The sequence below is a fragment of the Hermetia illucens genome, chromosome 4, assembly GCF_905115235.1.
Source record: "Hermetia illucens chromosome 4, iHerIll2.2.curated.20191125, whole genome shotgun sequence".
Classification (NCBI taxonomy): Eukaryota; Metazoa; Arthropoda; class Insecta; order Diptera; family Stratiomyidae; genus Hermetia; species Hermetia illucens.
Genome location: NC_051852.1, coordinates 90252172 through 90267173, shown reverse-complemented (window position 1 = coordinate 90267173; position 15002 = coordinate 90252172). Strand labels below are relative to the sequence as shown.

At 39.9% G+C, this 15002-nt stretch overlaps 1 protein-coding gene across 1 annotated transcript in view; it reads right to left on the bottom strand.

The window, feature by feature from the left end:
• Window positions 1-15002, bottom strand: part of LOC119653711 (Golgi-specific brefeldin A-resistance guanine nucleotide exchange factor 1) — a 28636-nt gene that overhangs the window by 11287 nt on the left and 2347 nt on the right. Inside the window, exons 3-7 of the mRNA XM_038058592.1 lie at window positions 7897-8969; window positions 6883-7839; window positions 6590-6798; window positions 6306-6532; window positions 5330-6245 (exon numbers count right to left, since the gene is read on the bottom strand). Of these exons, the coding sequence (XP_037914520.1) occupies window positions 5330-6245; window positions 6306-6532; window positions 6590-6798; window positions 6883-7839; window positions 7897-8969 (3382 nt within the window). The remainder of the gene's footprint in view (window positions 1-5329; window positions 6246-6305; window positions 6533-6589; window positions 6799-6882; window positions 7840-7896; window positions 8970-15002) is intronic.

Genomic DNA, 15002 nt, shown 5'->3' with positions numbered 1-15002 from the left:
TGGATGGGGATTTAAAGGTATCGCGATTACATCCTGATCAGGCATTTGAAAATGACGAAACCGATCATCACGAGCCGAACCCGCTTGTGAACTGAAGGCTGAAGAAAAAGAAAAAGATGTGAGGAGCGACGAGTGCACGACAGCTCCGTGTAATATAGCTAAAAATTCCATTGCCCTCTATTTTCTAGAAAGCGATTTAAATAAATCATTTGATGCAAAGCCCTGTGTTGATAATGGTCAACCTCATACGCTTCACGCTCTCAGTTTAATATTATTAGCGAATGAAAACAATTTAACCAACATCAAATATAAAAAAGGGCTAGAGAGAATTAGATTCTTCTTGAATGGAATTTTAATATTTTACTCGAATTTCAATTATTCTCGTTAATTATGACGTCAGAATCTCATTTGTATGGCTTAGAATGCTGTTAATTAGCACGAAATTGATAAGTTTGAACCGCTATAACTTTCCCACTAATAGTTGGATTTTCATGAAACCTGGCATGTGCATGCACGAGGCTGTCCTCTATGTCGGTGCTCTATGTTTAGTACACTTAGGATGTACTTAAGGGGAGTGTTTTAGTCTATTTCTAAAAGTTGATAATATACTATTAGTAAATTTTTTGAGCAGATACCGGAATAGGACATATCTCGAAGATTAGATTTCACATAAGTGTTTTACACAAAACCTTAAAAAGGGCTGCAGATAAATAGATTCTTCATAAATGTGACTTTAATATTCCACGCGAATGTCAATTATTCCGGGTAATTATGACGTCAGCATCCGATTTGCATGGCTTTGGAAGCAGTAAACTCGCTCGAAATTGCTAAGTTTGAACTGCTGTAACTTTGGCATTAATTGCCTGATTTCCATGAAATTTAGCACGTATATACGAAATATTGTCCCCTATCCTGGTACAAAGTTCGGAAGTCCTAGGATGAATTTAAGGGGGGTTTTTCAGTAAATTTCTAAAAAGTAGTAATATACTATTAGTAAGTTTATTTGAACAGATATCGGAATGGGACATATTTTGAGGCCTAGGTTTCATTAGGTTGGGTAGTTTCCGAAAATGAGTCCTGTCTCACTTCACGTGCGTACATTTTGACTCCTTACTCACCCACTTTGCAATTTATGCCAAAACTAATGTCAGTTTCAGAAAGTACAAATCGAGACCTTTCATTTGATACCCTACACAACTATATCCGGTGAAAAGAAATTATGCGTATGTATGCGTGGGATTTCATAGTTCCCATCTGTCCACCGAATTTCGTTCGGATCGGTTTAGCCGTTTTGGAGAAAAATGCGTGTGGCAGGCAGACAGACAGACAATGAATCGATTTTAATAAGGTTTTGTTTTACACAAAACCTTAAAAAAGAAAGACTAAATTGTTCTTTAAATGCCGAAACAAATTGTATTACCCATAAATAGGTATTTCGGGGACCAGTTGTGCTTTTCCTCGATGATGTGTCTGGCTACCAATGATTTGAGGGTATGTGTTGGTCTGTTTTCGCTTTTGCCAGATTTGTTTCCATTATATCAATTAAGATCTAGATTTAGTTATTTAAAAGACATTTCGTACTTCTAGAAGGAGCTTGAGAGGGCATTATTAACTTTATTTGAACTGATATTAGAATGTGATGTATTTTGGGGCCTAGATTTTGTACGGATGCATCATTATGATTTTTTTTAATTTTTCAGTTGGATAAGTTTTGAGCACAAGGCATACACTTTGAACTTTCACACCCCTATGTTTCACCCAATGTCAGTTTCGAAGAGTACTAATGAAATCCTATCATATTCCACAGTAAAAAATATGTTGCACCCCCCCCCCTTTACATGTATGCAGAACCACCCTTTAAACCCAGCGTAAAATGACGTCACCGATTGTATGTAAAGGGGTTCGCAGACCACACCTTGTCACCAAATTTCGTTACAATTGATTCCACCGTTTCCGACTAAATCAGATGTGAGAAAGGCAGACGGACAGACAGACATAATAAAGTTTTGTTTTACACAAAATCTTCAAAAGGGCTCACTTAACAGCGGCAAAGAACAAAAGGGCTGAAGAGAAGTAGCTTCTTCAAATACGGGACTTTATATTTGACTCTTATATCAATTATGACGTCAACATCTTATTTACATGGCTTAAGATGAACTGCTATAACTTTGATACTAATAGCCAGGTTCTCACAAAACAGCAGAATTGTGCACGATACTGTCCTTTATGCTGGTGCATTTAATACTCCTACCTAAGATGAACTTAAGTTGGGTTTTCCAGTCAATTTCCTTAGATCCTCAGATTAAGTGAAACATTTTGATTTTTTTCAGATTTTTGGGTCGGGTAGTTTCCGAAAATAAGTCCTGTCTCACTTTAAGTTTGCACATTTCTACCTCTCACTCACTCATTTCACAATTTACGTGAAAAATGCTCGTGGAAGTACTGCTGGAGGCCTTTCATTTAACACCCCGCATAGGTACGTTAAGTGAAAAAAAAAATTAACATCTCTCTTTGCATGTATGGGGAGCCCCTTTAAACTCCACCTAAATTGATGCCACTCGCTGTGTGCGTGGAATTTCATAGTTCACGTAATTTCGTTTAAATCGGTGTCTTGGACAAAAGTGGGTATGACAAACAAACGGACAGATAGTGAATCGATTTTAATATTGATCGCCAACCTAGATACTAATTACATGCATATTTACCGAATTTTGCTAGGGAAGACTAAATTACTGAGTTGATGTAAATACGAATTAAACCGCAATGAAAAAAATATGTCGACCATTAATGTTGGCTAAACAAGTCGGAATACCGGAAACTGGGCGCTTCGGGTTTGAAGGTTTTGTGTTCATCTTATGTGAGAAATTTCTACGCACATTCTTCCATCCGTATAAAACTACAAATCCAACATATTCCTTCATATTTTTCCAAACTACAAGATATGCGTACATATTACAGACATAGATATTATTCTCACCCTAAACAAACAAACTGCCTATTACCGAATACTGTACATACTGTGCATATATAAGTTGATCGTACTTATATTTCCGATTTACTTCATGCACAAAAGTATACGTATGTACATATTAGTACGTATATTGAATAGCGCTGGTCTAATATACTAATATATCTATCTGGATTAACAACGCGCAAATTTCATTAGCACCATACACACATATGTCTGTCTGGAGTAATTAATATTGATATACAAATGACCCAAAAACTTAACATAAAATGTTTCTTTGTGACCCCCCATTCCTGTGAACTCACTTTGTTGTGGTAGTGACGAATTGATATAAGATGATGAGGTCATGCAGGTTTAGATTTGGATTTTCTTCAAACTTGACCAAATCGTGCCTTATGTAACTTAAGGGGAGTTTCCGGCTAAATTTCTAAAATATGCTAATATGCCATTATTAACTTTATGTGTGCAGATATCGGAACAGGCATTGCATGCATTATGAGGCCTAGATTTCGTTTAGATACACCACTGTGATTTTCTTCAGATTCTTCGGTTGAACAGGTTCTGAGAACGAGACCTGTTACACTTTTTGATGCTCATATTTTGAGCCCTCACTCTCCTACGTTTCACCCGATATCAAATGTGGGACCAGTTTCGACAAGTACTAATTGAGCCCCGTTCATTTGATATCCCACATGACTACATTCTGTGAAAAAAAAATTGCATCCTCCATTCACATGTATGCCATTTATGCTATATGTAAAGGGAACATCAGACCACATACTCTCACAAATTTTCGTGACAATCGGTCCAGCCGTTTCCGAATAAATTGGGTGACAGACAGAAGGACACAACCGTGAAAATTAAAGTTAGTGAACAAACAATTTACTCCCAAGAGTCGCTTAAATATTTGGGAGTAATGATTGACTAAAGGCTCAACTTTAAAAAAACACATTGAGTGCGCTGCAACTAAAGCGTCTTCCATCGCTGTAACGATCTCGAGAATACTATCGAACATTGGTGGACCAAGACAAAGTCGACGTCGTCTTATTTCAAGGGTAGTTAGTTCCGTGCTTCTCTTCGCAGCTCCAGTTCTGGGAAACAAATCAAACTGCGGAAAACTAGGAATGGCGTATCGACTATGCGCACTCCGAGTGTGCCGTGCTTATCGAACAACATCAGGAGAAGCAGCATATGTACTGGCAGGGACAATCCCCATAGACTCTTGGCGGATGAAAGTCGGCGTCTCTACGGCAAATGTATGCAATCGGGGAGTCTATTGTACTTCGACGGCAACTAGCACGGCGGGAATCCATCGCAGAATGGCAAAGAGATGGAACAAGGCACCAATTGGCCTTTGGACCTACCGTATCATTCCACATATTCGAAGATGGAGTGAAAGGAGCCAAGGGGAACTAAGCTACAAGCTAATACAGTTTTTAAGTGGTCCATGTCCACTTATCGGTTATCGGGCTTATCTACATCGATTTGGGCACGAAGAGTCACCATGCTGCCCAAGATGTGGTAACGTAGCTGAGAACGCGGAGCATGTTGTATTTGAGTGCCCAAGGTTTTCAACGCACCGAACTAGGCTGGAGGCGATCGCAGACAGGCGCTTAACACCTGAAAATATAGTGGAGTTTATCTGAGTGTAATTATGCGGTGTTTCCAGCGATTAATTATTTGAAATAATAAAAAACTTCTTTTTCGCTGGTATAGATATTTATTCTTGCAAATACCGATATTTCGGGAACTAACAAGACTTGTTAGCACTGATAAAGGGAACAAGTGGTATTTGCAAGAATAAATATCTACACCAGCGAAAAAGGGAAAAGCAGTTATTATTTCAAAAATGGAGCTTATGTTGGAGTCAACGAAGGCTTGTTAATAACAATTAGAAACGTAGGCGATTAAATTGGTATTATTATGAGAATTTTCATCATCAGACCACTAGCCTCATCCACTAAACCCATTCTATTAATTTTGAAGCTTATACCACCATTGAGTATAGTTATGATTGCTATCGACACAGCTGCAAATGTGTACCTAAGTCAAATCAAGATAATAATCATCAGTGCTGACCAAATTGCCTCCTAATGTGCCCTTATCGTCTGCTTCAAGGCTCAAATACAATCGGATTATCACGCCAACGATTATTATTATTATTGTTATAATAATGACAACTCAGCAGTCAATAGCAACTATTATGATTTGGCAAACACTTTCGACAACGCTGCCCCCAGCCAAAAGTGAGGCAGCATTTGAAGAGCTGCCTCTGCAGTATACGAAATCGCCAGTCCTTTGTTTTATAATTGTTAGTTTTCAAAATAATCTATTAGGGAAAAACTGCATTTAAAAACTCACCTTGTTTTCAAAAGCTCGTAAATGCCAATGGAGATCTGCTTTGATATCCTATAAATTACGTTTGGTTTCAACATTAACAGCATCTTCAAACTTTGAAGCACTATGGGACACAATTCTTCATTTCGCATAAGATAAATAGCCAATTTGAGCAGTGCAATTGTCGTTCTATTGAGCAAATAATCATATCCGCACTGTGCTCCACCCATCAAAAGAAGGTAGATCTCATCACGTACAGAATTCCATAGAGGTATCATCCTATCACGATTCTGAATTACGGTTCTCACTAAGAATTCCAAAAGGAAAACGACGACATCCTCATTGTAAGGCAATCCAACTGACTTATGTGATGATGGAGCTTTTACAGATAATAGCACAGCTTTAATAAGCTCTTGCAAGGACTCGAACTGAACGAATTTCGATTCTGATACGATCTGGTCAATTTGACACTCTTTTATGCACTTCTTTGCCACTTTTATAATCTCTTGCTCTTCATAAGTTGGTTGACGTTGTCCCTCTGAAGCCAAATACGAGTAAAGACTGCTGAAAAGACCAGCTTCGGACTTTTGACTGGGCTTATCCAATATGAGAAGAGCAGTCTTTCCACTCTGTTCGCAAAAGTCTTCAACTTCCATTAGTGTTTTAGGTAATAGCTTCAGACGGAATAATTGAACTATTACTTCTAAAATATTTTTCCAACTTTCACGCATGCAGTCGCCGAATTCGTGAACTAATCCAAATACCGTTTTCATTGCCAACTGTGCTTTGGCATTTGTTCCAAAGGCCACCGTAATTTGAAGATCGCTAATCTCAGGTTGAACACTAAGTAAAGTACTAAACTTACAAAGCGTGAGAATTAGAGCGTCAAAATCTTCGTTAAGGCTATAGAAGGCTGATATACCTGCACATTTCGAAAATCCTACAGAAAATAATTCAAATTAAGTTGAAGATCATAGGGGCTGTCAATTATTCTTCCTACCTGACAAGATTTTTTGATAGCCATTCTCACTGCTTTTGTCGAACATAAAGCTTAAGGCCGTTAAAGTAGGGCCCCAGACAATATTAAATAACTCTTTGTCGTATAGAACGTCATTAACGTGGCGGTATACACCATCTTTTCCAGCACCACGTCTCAATAAAACTTTCCATAAATAATTCTCTCGTACAAGTCCAGTCTGCTCGGCAGGCATAACAATTTCTTCATTCCTACAAAAATGGGAATAATTACAATCGTCCCACCTTTTTAGATTTAAAGAACATTACTTTATAGCATTATATATTTCTAAAAGCATGTCCTGATCGAAGTCTTTATTCCCATTCAAACCACGCAAATTTTTACAGAAGTCTTCAGCCGTCATGGGTATATTCATTCGTTTCGCATTGTAGTTATGTTGATCCATGTTAAGCATAATAATTGCATAGGCCAGACGGAACGCAGCATCGGTGTTGGCAAATGGTTCATTGTTACATTTCTGTTTAAACAAATTTTTTTAAAATAGCATCGCAATAAATTTAACGATTAAAATGACGGCAAGATTATCTCTCTAGTTACTTACATGCCAATGATCTGCAAAATATTCCATAACTAAAAATATAAGCGGTGCTTCTCCAGGCAATCTGAACGTTTCTAGATACAGCCGTAATGCTTGATCCACTCGCATGTTCGCAAAATCGAAGGATGAGACGAAATTTTCTAATATTTTATTCTCTACATTCTTCTTTTTGCTGATAAACTCGCCGATCATTTTCTTATCCAATCCTGAATTCTCCCTCAGAAACAATGCCACCTCTTTCGGATCAAGCTCAGAATTCAAAATATTATTCTCTTGCAAGAACTGGATTCCCTTATCAGGCCTTTGATTGAAAAATTCTGTTCCTTGCATTAAAATTCGTTTTTTACTTTTCAGTTCGGCCAATTGTTCTTTAGAAATTGAATTCGCACCAATTTGAGCGTTTTCAAAACTATTGTGTTTCATAAACGTGCTTATGTTTTCAATTACCGAACTTTCACCCCCGCTTGCATTCAGGTCTGATTCAATTGTTATTTTTTCGACACCTGAATTATTACGCGAATGATGCCGACTGGTATTCTGAGGCGGAATACTTTCTCCAGTCTTCGCAGCAAGATAGTTCTTTTCTAAGCTTTCAATAACCGAAAGTAAAGTTTCTAGTGATATGATATGGATGCTGTATACTGAACTTGTCGCCGAGAGTGTCGTTTTCGAAAGGAGCTTCGTTATATTCTCGAAGACATCCGTACAGTACAAATCACAATCATAGTTAATATAAAGCTCACTAACGAAACCTGGAATTCGCCACAATTGCAACAAATTGTCCAGAGCCAATTCTTTCGTTTCATATGGCATACGAGAATTTTCGCTACCAATAATTTCAGACAACTTTGCCAGAAAGAATTCCAGCTGACATTTTAAATGTGATCGTAGAGATTCAAAAAGCAGGAAGCATACCTGCAAATCAGCTGCAAAGATAGTTATTCTCTCGGAATTTAGAAGCTGAAAAGCAGAATAAAATGTTAGAAGTCTTTGTAACAATTATTTGTGGTGACTTACTGCGAATAGATTCCGACAAAGATCATCCTTAACTAATGCCAATAATGTATCATATTTTCCAATATTATCTGCACCAACTTCGAGAGCGACTGTGAGCAACGCCAAACCCATGTGAATCATTGCATCTGTGTTTTGCTTATCCAACGGATTACAGAGCAGTATTAGGAAACGAAATAGCTCCTGAATGCAAGGCAATCCATATGGAAGCAAATTTGCTCCGTCAATTTCCCCTGAATTCTGTTGTGTGAATCGCACTCCTACCGAATTAATGTACTCTCCGTCATTACTCGAAAGTTTCTCTTCATCTTTCTGGTCATTCTGCAATTCATCTTCAATGTCAGCATCATTCTCTGTGCTCTCCTCACGTTCAAGTCGCTTGACAGACTCCCCAGGGGCATCGGTCGAATCTATAGGCGCACTTTCTTCCTGGTCTTCTTCGTTTAAAGCAGTCGTAGGAGTCTGAGTTATTTTTCCCTGCATGTCAACTATATTTCCTCCAGGAGTAGCTGGAGTTGTAGCTAATGGCGGAGCTTTTAATGATTGGCCTAATAAACTAGGGCTAGAAGGGTCCTGTTCCACTGGCTGAGGACCACCGCTTTCAACGGTTAACAACTTCTCTTCAGCTTTTATCGTGTTTATCCTTGGATTGCTTGTTTTACGTAAATTCTGCTTTTGTATCAACTTCGATTTACGTTTTTTCGTTGTGTGCTCTATAGAACCAGCAATCATCTTAAATTTTCTTAGAAGACCTGAAGGATGTCGGTCTTCGGAGAATTGTGGAAGTCGCATAAAGAGCAGAAGAACCATATCTTTTAAAGCTTGTTCAGCAGTACGACGTAAGAGCTCATTAAGACGCGGCTCGAAACAAATTTTAAAACAACTTAGCATAATTTCACAAACACTCTCATTGGTTAAGGAACTTCCTTCAGGGCTGCGCATCAACGTGTGCATAACTTCTACAACACGCATCAATGTAACAGCATCCGACGCTTGATCGGTGCCCAAGAAGCGAGCATGAGTAACAGCATCAGCAATATTTTCTACCGTGATAGCTATGGTGGGATGTGTTGGATCTGAAATATATTATCATATATACGATTGAATTAACTTGGGAACACATTAAATTACATAACTGTTGATAACAATATCAACAATTTTCTAATATGGAACTTAATGATTGTTTAAACAAAATCGATTACGAAATGAAATTCGTGATAGCAAGACAACTTCATTTCGCTTATCAAGGAAACACTAGAGCAACATAGATAGTACGTGAATGTGTAAAAGATCGTTTAATTACTTTTGGCATACCAGGTTGCATTGCACTCTTAGTTGTTCAATATTGATGTTGTTAGGTGATCTCAGTAATTCTGTATCATATCTTTTTTCTCTGCATCAACTTACTCTACTTTTTGATTGAAATAGGTCTCTCTACTCAATTATTTCTTCTTTCAATTGGGAGAACACATTTTTTTTCTTAAGAGACATCATTTAAAACAAATTTCGCGACTCAAATCCATTCTTCATATTGCTATATAAATACGCCTCAGTTCTTAATAGTAATAGTAATCTGAAAATTTCTCGACTTCACGGAGATCAAAGGAGAAGGGGCGAACCGACGACGCTATTGCGTCATTTAAAATCCTTTGTTGCAATTTACCCACACTTTGCGTAATTGCTCAATATATTCATTATGTTACTCATTCGATGGGCCATCGAGTAGCCCAAATTTTAAACTACAATCCATAGGAGTAGCTATAATAATTCATTCATGAAAATATTTATTATATTTATTAATAAACAGTGAAGGGTAAGGAAGATCCGTGAGACCGACAACGGGACAAACAAGCACCGAAATAGAAGTAGGTCATATAGGCATGCTTCTTTTTGCTGATCTGCCTATAAAAGTGTTTAAGACTCGGGGTGCACCTCAGAATGTTCCAAGATTTCCATTAAGATTCCGATGTTAACGGACCTTAGCAGGAAATGGTGTGAGCACATAAATCGATTATATTATACAAAGAATGCGGTAATTGCTTGATTCCCGCAAAGAACCGGTTAGAGAGAAGTATCCCATCTTGAACAGTCACTAAATATCTCAATTTAATCACGAATATGAAGCAGCTGGACTATATGTTCGCAGTCGGCACTATGTCAATGAGTACGGGCAGTCTAAATTCTCTGGCTGGTCTCGCAATCTCGGGTACCTAACGAAAGATTGGGACGCAGTCATCATCCTTGGTATAGTATTTTTACAACACTTTCAAAATCAGACTGTTCCTAATACAAAGAGGATCATTCGATATTTGCTTGTGATGCCTTTAAGAAACTTTCAGTAAGGCGACTTCAGTCTTCGAAAATTGACCTGCAACGAGCTAAGCCCGGCAGACGGAATTCACAAAGAAATCGTCTCTATACAAAATCAGGATTCAACAATCGATTGTTTTTAAACAATACCAAAATATTTAATCCCCTACAGTGACTGGCTCCAACAACGGCATTCCCTCGAAGAGAGTTCTTAATCTGTGGAGACGTATCAATGTTGAACTACTACAGTTGCAATCTATTGAATCAGTTGTTGGCCGTAAAATGGAAATGATACTAATGGGACATGTGTATTTTGCTGAGGAATTACATCGCCTCTAGTGGTCAAAATTCGACCCTAATAAATCTTCTAGCGAGGCGATTTAACTTATGCCTCTTTGACTGCTCAATCAGTCAGCTGTCACTCCACTTCACAGTTTAAATTGCACTGAAATTTAACTTTAAAGCAGCACAAGGAAATCTTTCTTGCAGTCGCTACAATCTCTGCAAGTAGTTTTACTACTTCTTTTAGAAGGAGATAATCATTGAGATTCATTGGCCGCGTGAGTGCACCAATTGGAGAACTTGTGTGCTTCCTGTCGCAAAGATGTGTAGCTATTATCTTTGCGCAGCCCAAGGGTTATAGACAGAAAGCAAATTGATTTCCGTTCTGGATTCCTCTGGAACTGAGTGCATTGACACCTTTCGAATCAATTAGGAGCTGTGTGCTGAGTGTAGGTCTCTCCTTCACCTTCCTTCATCGATTTCAAGAAATCTCCCGTCAATGTCATCAGGATGTTTATGTGGAGTGCTCTATGCAGGAAGGACATCCCAAAGAAAATATTAGCTATAATCATTGCGACATACTCTACGATTAAAAAGTACCGAGTATTTATATACAAAACAAAAACAAACTCGATTTAATTTTCAAACAAATTTATTTTATGTCCTTCAAAATAACATCCACAAGAAGTAAGAAGTTTTTCACTCACTCGTCCATGCCCCGTTGGTAGCCCGGCAAACTGATGTCTCTCGTCACATTCTGTTTTTCGTCTTCGTCTCATCTTCGAAGCGCTACTCAGACGATTGTTGACTTGCTTCCATGTCAACCTCGTAGACCCACGTCTCATCGCCAGTAATTATGCATTTCATTATTGTTCTCAACCCCCGCCATTACATGTTATTTTTGCGAAAAATTCAAATCTGTTGGGACGAGCCGGGATCCAACACGTCTCATATGCAAAATGTCCACCACGATGTACTGAGTGGTTCCATATGCAATGTTTAGTTCACTAGCAATCTCACTTAGGATGGTATGACGATTTTTTAGGATCATCTCTCGAACTTTTTTGACGTTTTCGTCGGTGTTTGGTGTGGGGCGTCCGGCACAAGACAAATCCTCTACTAATTTGCGGTCACTTTTAAAGTCTCAGTTTTGGATAGAGCAGGCTCCCCAAAGTCAACATGTTCAATGCATCAGCACACGAAATTTCATTTATTGCTGCTTATGCCATGCAATCCACCACCCCATAATGGAGGACTATGGGGAAGCCCTAGAAACACGTGTCGCAGAGCAATAGGAAAGCAATGTAACCTCTTGGGGAAGACTTAGAGAGAGCTGAAACATGTTTCTGCGAACCGACGACTATTGCACGAAGGCGCGGTTAACGCACTATACCCCAGAAGTAGATACTGGCAACCATATTAATAAATATTTTGCTCGCCGCCATTAAAGTGGTGAAAATTCAATTTAATATGTTACTAGATCTCTTTCAATATTCATTGCTTCGAATTGATACATCGACTATTCTTCCTTTCCCTTGTTTTCTGGACTAGGCAGCGCAAACATTAACGACTGTTATGACAAGGAATTATTGAGATGATTTTTTCTGAAATTAAATATCGTGAACTTATGCTCGAAGTTCGGGACGACGAACCAATACAATACTATCAGAAACTGGGGAACTACTGACGCAATACGCACTACGCGGTTGCTCGTGGAGAAGCACTGTGAAAAGCATCGCCCTCTTTACATTGGATTTCTCGATCTAGAGAAGACGTTTGATCGTGCGCCACGCCAAATCATCTGGCATGCTCCACGACAACATTTAACACCGGGAGAACTCATGCGCTGAGTTAAATTGCTCTGCCACGACCCGAAAAGTAAAGTTCAAAGTGTGACGGGTGTATCAAAACCTCTTCGTGTCTCTGTCGGTCTTCATCAAGGAAGGGCCCTTTTGTGATCGACGTATCAACGAAGATCTCAAATATAAAATTTACCCTATTCTCGTCCACCCTGTCGGTGGGGTTCTGAGTGTTGGCCGACTATAAAAGACAATGGAAACGAAGATATTGCGTTGGACAAGTGGTGAACACGATGATCACAACCGAAGTAAGGATATTCACGATCGATATAGGGTTACACCGATCGTGGAAAAAATGCGAGAGAGACATCTTCGATGGCATGGTCAAGTAATTCGCGATAAGGAGAGTTCACTTGCCTTGATTAGTCTGACCATCCAAGTCAATGGAGGCCGGGCGAAGCAACGGTGACTTGATACGCTAGATGGTGAATTCAAAGCCCCGCAATTGCATCCAGATCAGGCGTTTGGCAAAGAAGAATAGCGCAACCGATCACAATAAGTCGACCCCGTATATGGACGGGACAGAGCCTATAGAAAAAAAGTTAAGATATAACGTCGCCGTTTATCATCTATAAGATATTCTCCGCTATCTCCCTCGGCCAGATATCCCAGAGCATCATCGACCCATATCAAAGAGGCTTCACTTCAAGCAAAGCAGCAACGGGTGATGCAAAAAGTGTTGAAATATAAACATCAGTTGCAACATCTTTTCGTCCACTTCAAGACTGTTCGTCGTTATGTAAGCTACGGAATCGTCCATCCTCATGTAAAAGGCCAAAAAATCTTCGGAGGACTCTTCTGTCGAATGCGGCCAAGATTTCGCAATTTTTTTACTAAAATCCCAGGTTTCCGAGGAATACATAAGGACTGGCAAGATCATAGTCTGGTGTAGTAAGAGCTTTGACCCTAGGGTGAGACGTTCCGAACGAAATAGTTTCTGTAAGCTGAAATAGATTCTGTTGGCAGCCAACAACCGTGCGCGGATTTCATCATCATAGCTATTATCGGTTGTGATTTTCGACCCTAAATAGAAGAAATTTTCAACGGTCTTTGGTTTTTGGCGCTGATGTTGCCATCATGTACTGCCATCTTGCCGCCTGCTCGATCTGGGTGAAGATAGACTGTACATCTCGGGTCGTCGTCAGCGTAGGCTAGTAGTTGGGTGGACTTGAAAAGGATGGCGCCTCTCGCATTTTCTCCAGGGGCAGGTTGAAGAGGACGCATGATAGGCCATCCCCTTGTCCTAGACCGTTGTTGATGTTGAATGGTCTCGGGAGTTATCCTGCTGCTTTTATTTGACCTTGTGAACCAATGTGCGAGGTTAGGGCCAGCCCAGTCAGTCTTATTAATTTCAGTATCCCGGAATTCTCTCATGGGCGTGTACAGTTTTACCCTGGCTATACTGTCATACGCAGCTTTAAAGTCGATGAAAAGATGATGCAACTGATGGCCATATTCCTTCAGTTTTTCCATCAATTTCCACAGAGAGAAAATCTGATCTGTTGCTGATTTGCCTGGCCTGAAGCCTCTTTGATACGGAACAATGATGCTCTGGGCGTATGGGGCTATTCGGCCTAGCAAGATAGCGGAGAATATCTTATAGATGGTACCCAGAAACGTGATACCTCTATAATTGCTGCGCTGCGTGATATGCCCCTTTTTATGGATGGGGCAGATATCCCTCGTTACCAGTCATCAGGCATTGACTCGCTGTCCCACACCTTGAGCATCAGTTGATGAACCACTTGGTGTAGTTGGTCGTCTCCATATTTAACCAATTCGGCTATAATTCCATCGGCTGCCGGCGACTTATAGTTTTTAAGCCGGTGGATTACACACTATTTCTTCTATACTTGGAGGTGGCAAAGTGGTCCCGTCTGGAGAGGCCCACGTATGTTTGCAGACCGCTTTCTGCAAGCCAGGTACTTCCAACAACCATTTCGTGCGGTACTGTTAACTGAATAATCCAAGTCCGTTATCATTGGTATTGGTATTGGTATGTGGGAACCGACGTATCGCCTGAATACGGGCTCCGCCACTACTTGACTGTTGAAACCTCCAAGTATGATATAGACATCATAATTGGGACAGACTACGAGGTTCAGCTCAACTGCCTCGTAGAACTCGTTGACTCTGCAGTCTCCTCTGTAAGGGCGTGAACGTTTATGAAGCTTATATTTCTAAATAAATAGCCTTTCGCTTATATTTTCAAAGCAGGTTTCATTTTGTGGCTGACTAAGAAACCTACTCCGAGCACATGGTTTACTGGATGGCCGCTATATTGTATGGTGTAGTGGCTCTTCTCCAGGACACCGGCCCCGTCTAACGCATTTCCTGCAATGCTCTTACACAAGCCCTATATTGGGACAGGGTATCGGCTAGCTGCGTGGCAGCTCCATTCCTGTACAGGGAGCGCACGTTCCATGAGAAAATGTGTAAATTGTTATTCCGTTGTCGTTGCCAGGTTCGTCGTTGTAAAGGCCATCCTGTCCGAGGCTCCTTCTGAGGCCTCGTAACTTTAGTTTTCCGTGCAGGGTTGTCGGCCCTACCCAACCCCCAAACTGGTGGACCAGTTAATACAATTTGTCCCGTTTTTAGGCGCGGGAGACTCGCCTTCATCCTTCTCCGCCTGCAGCTTTTCATTAAGAAAAAAATCCC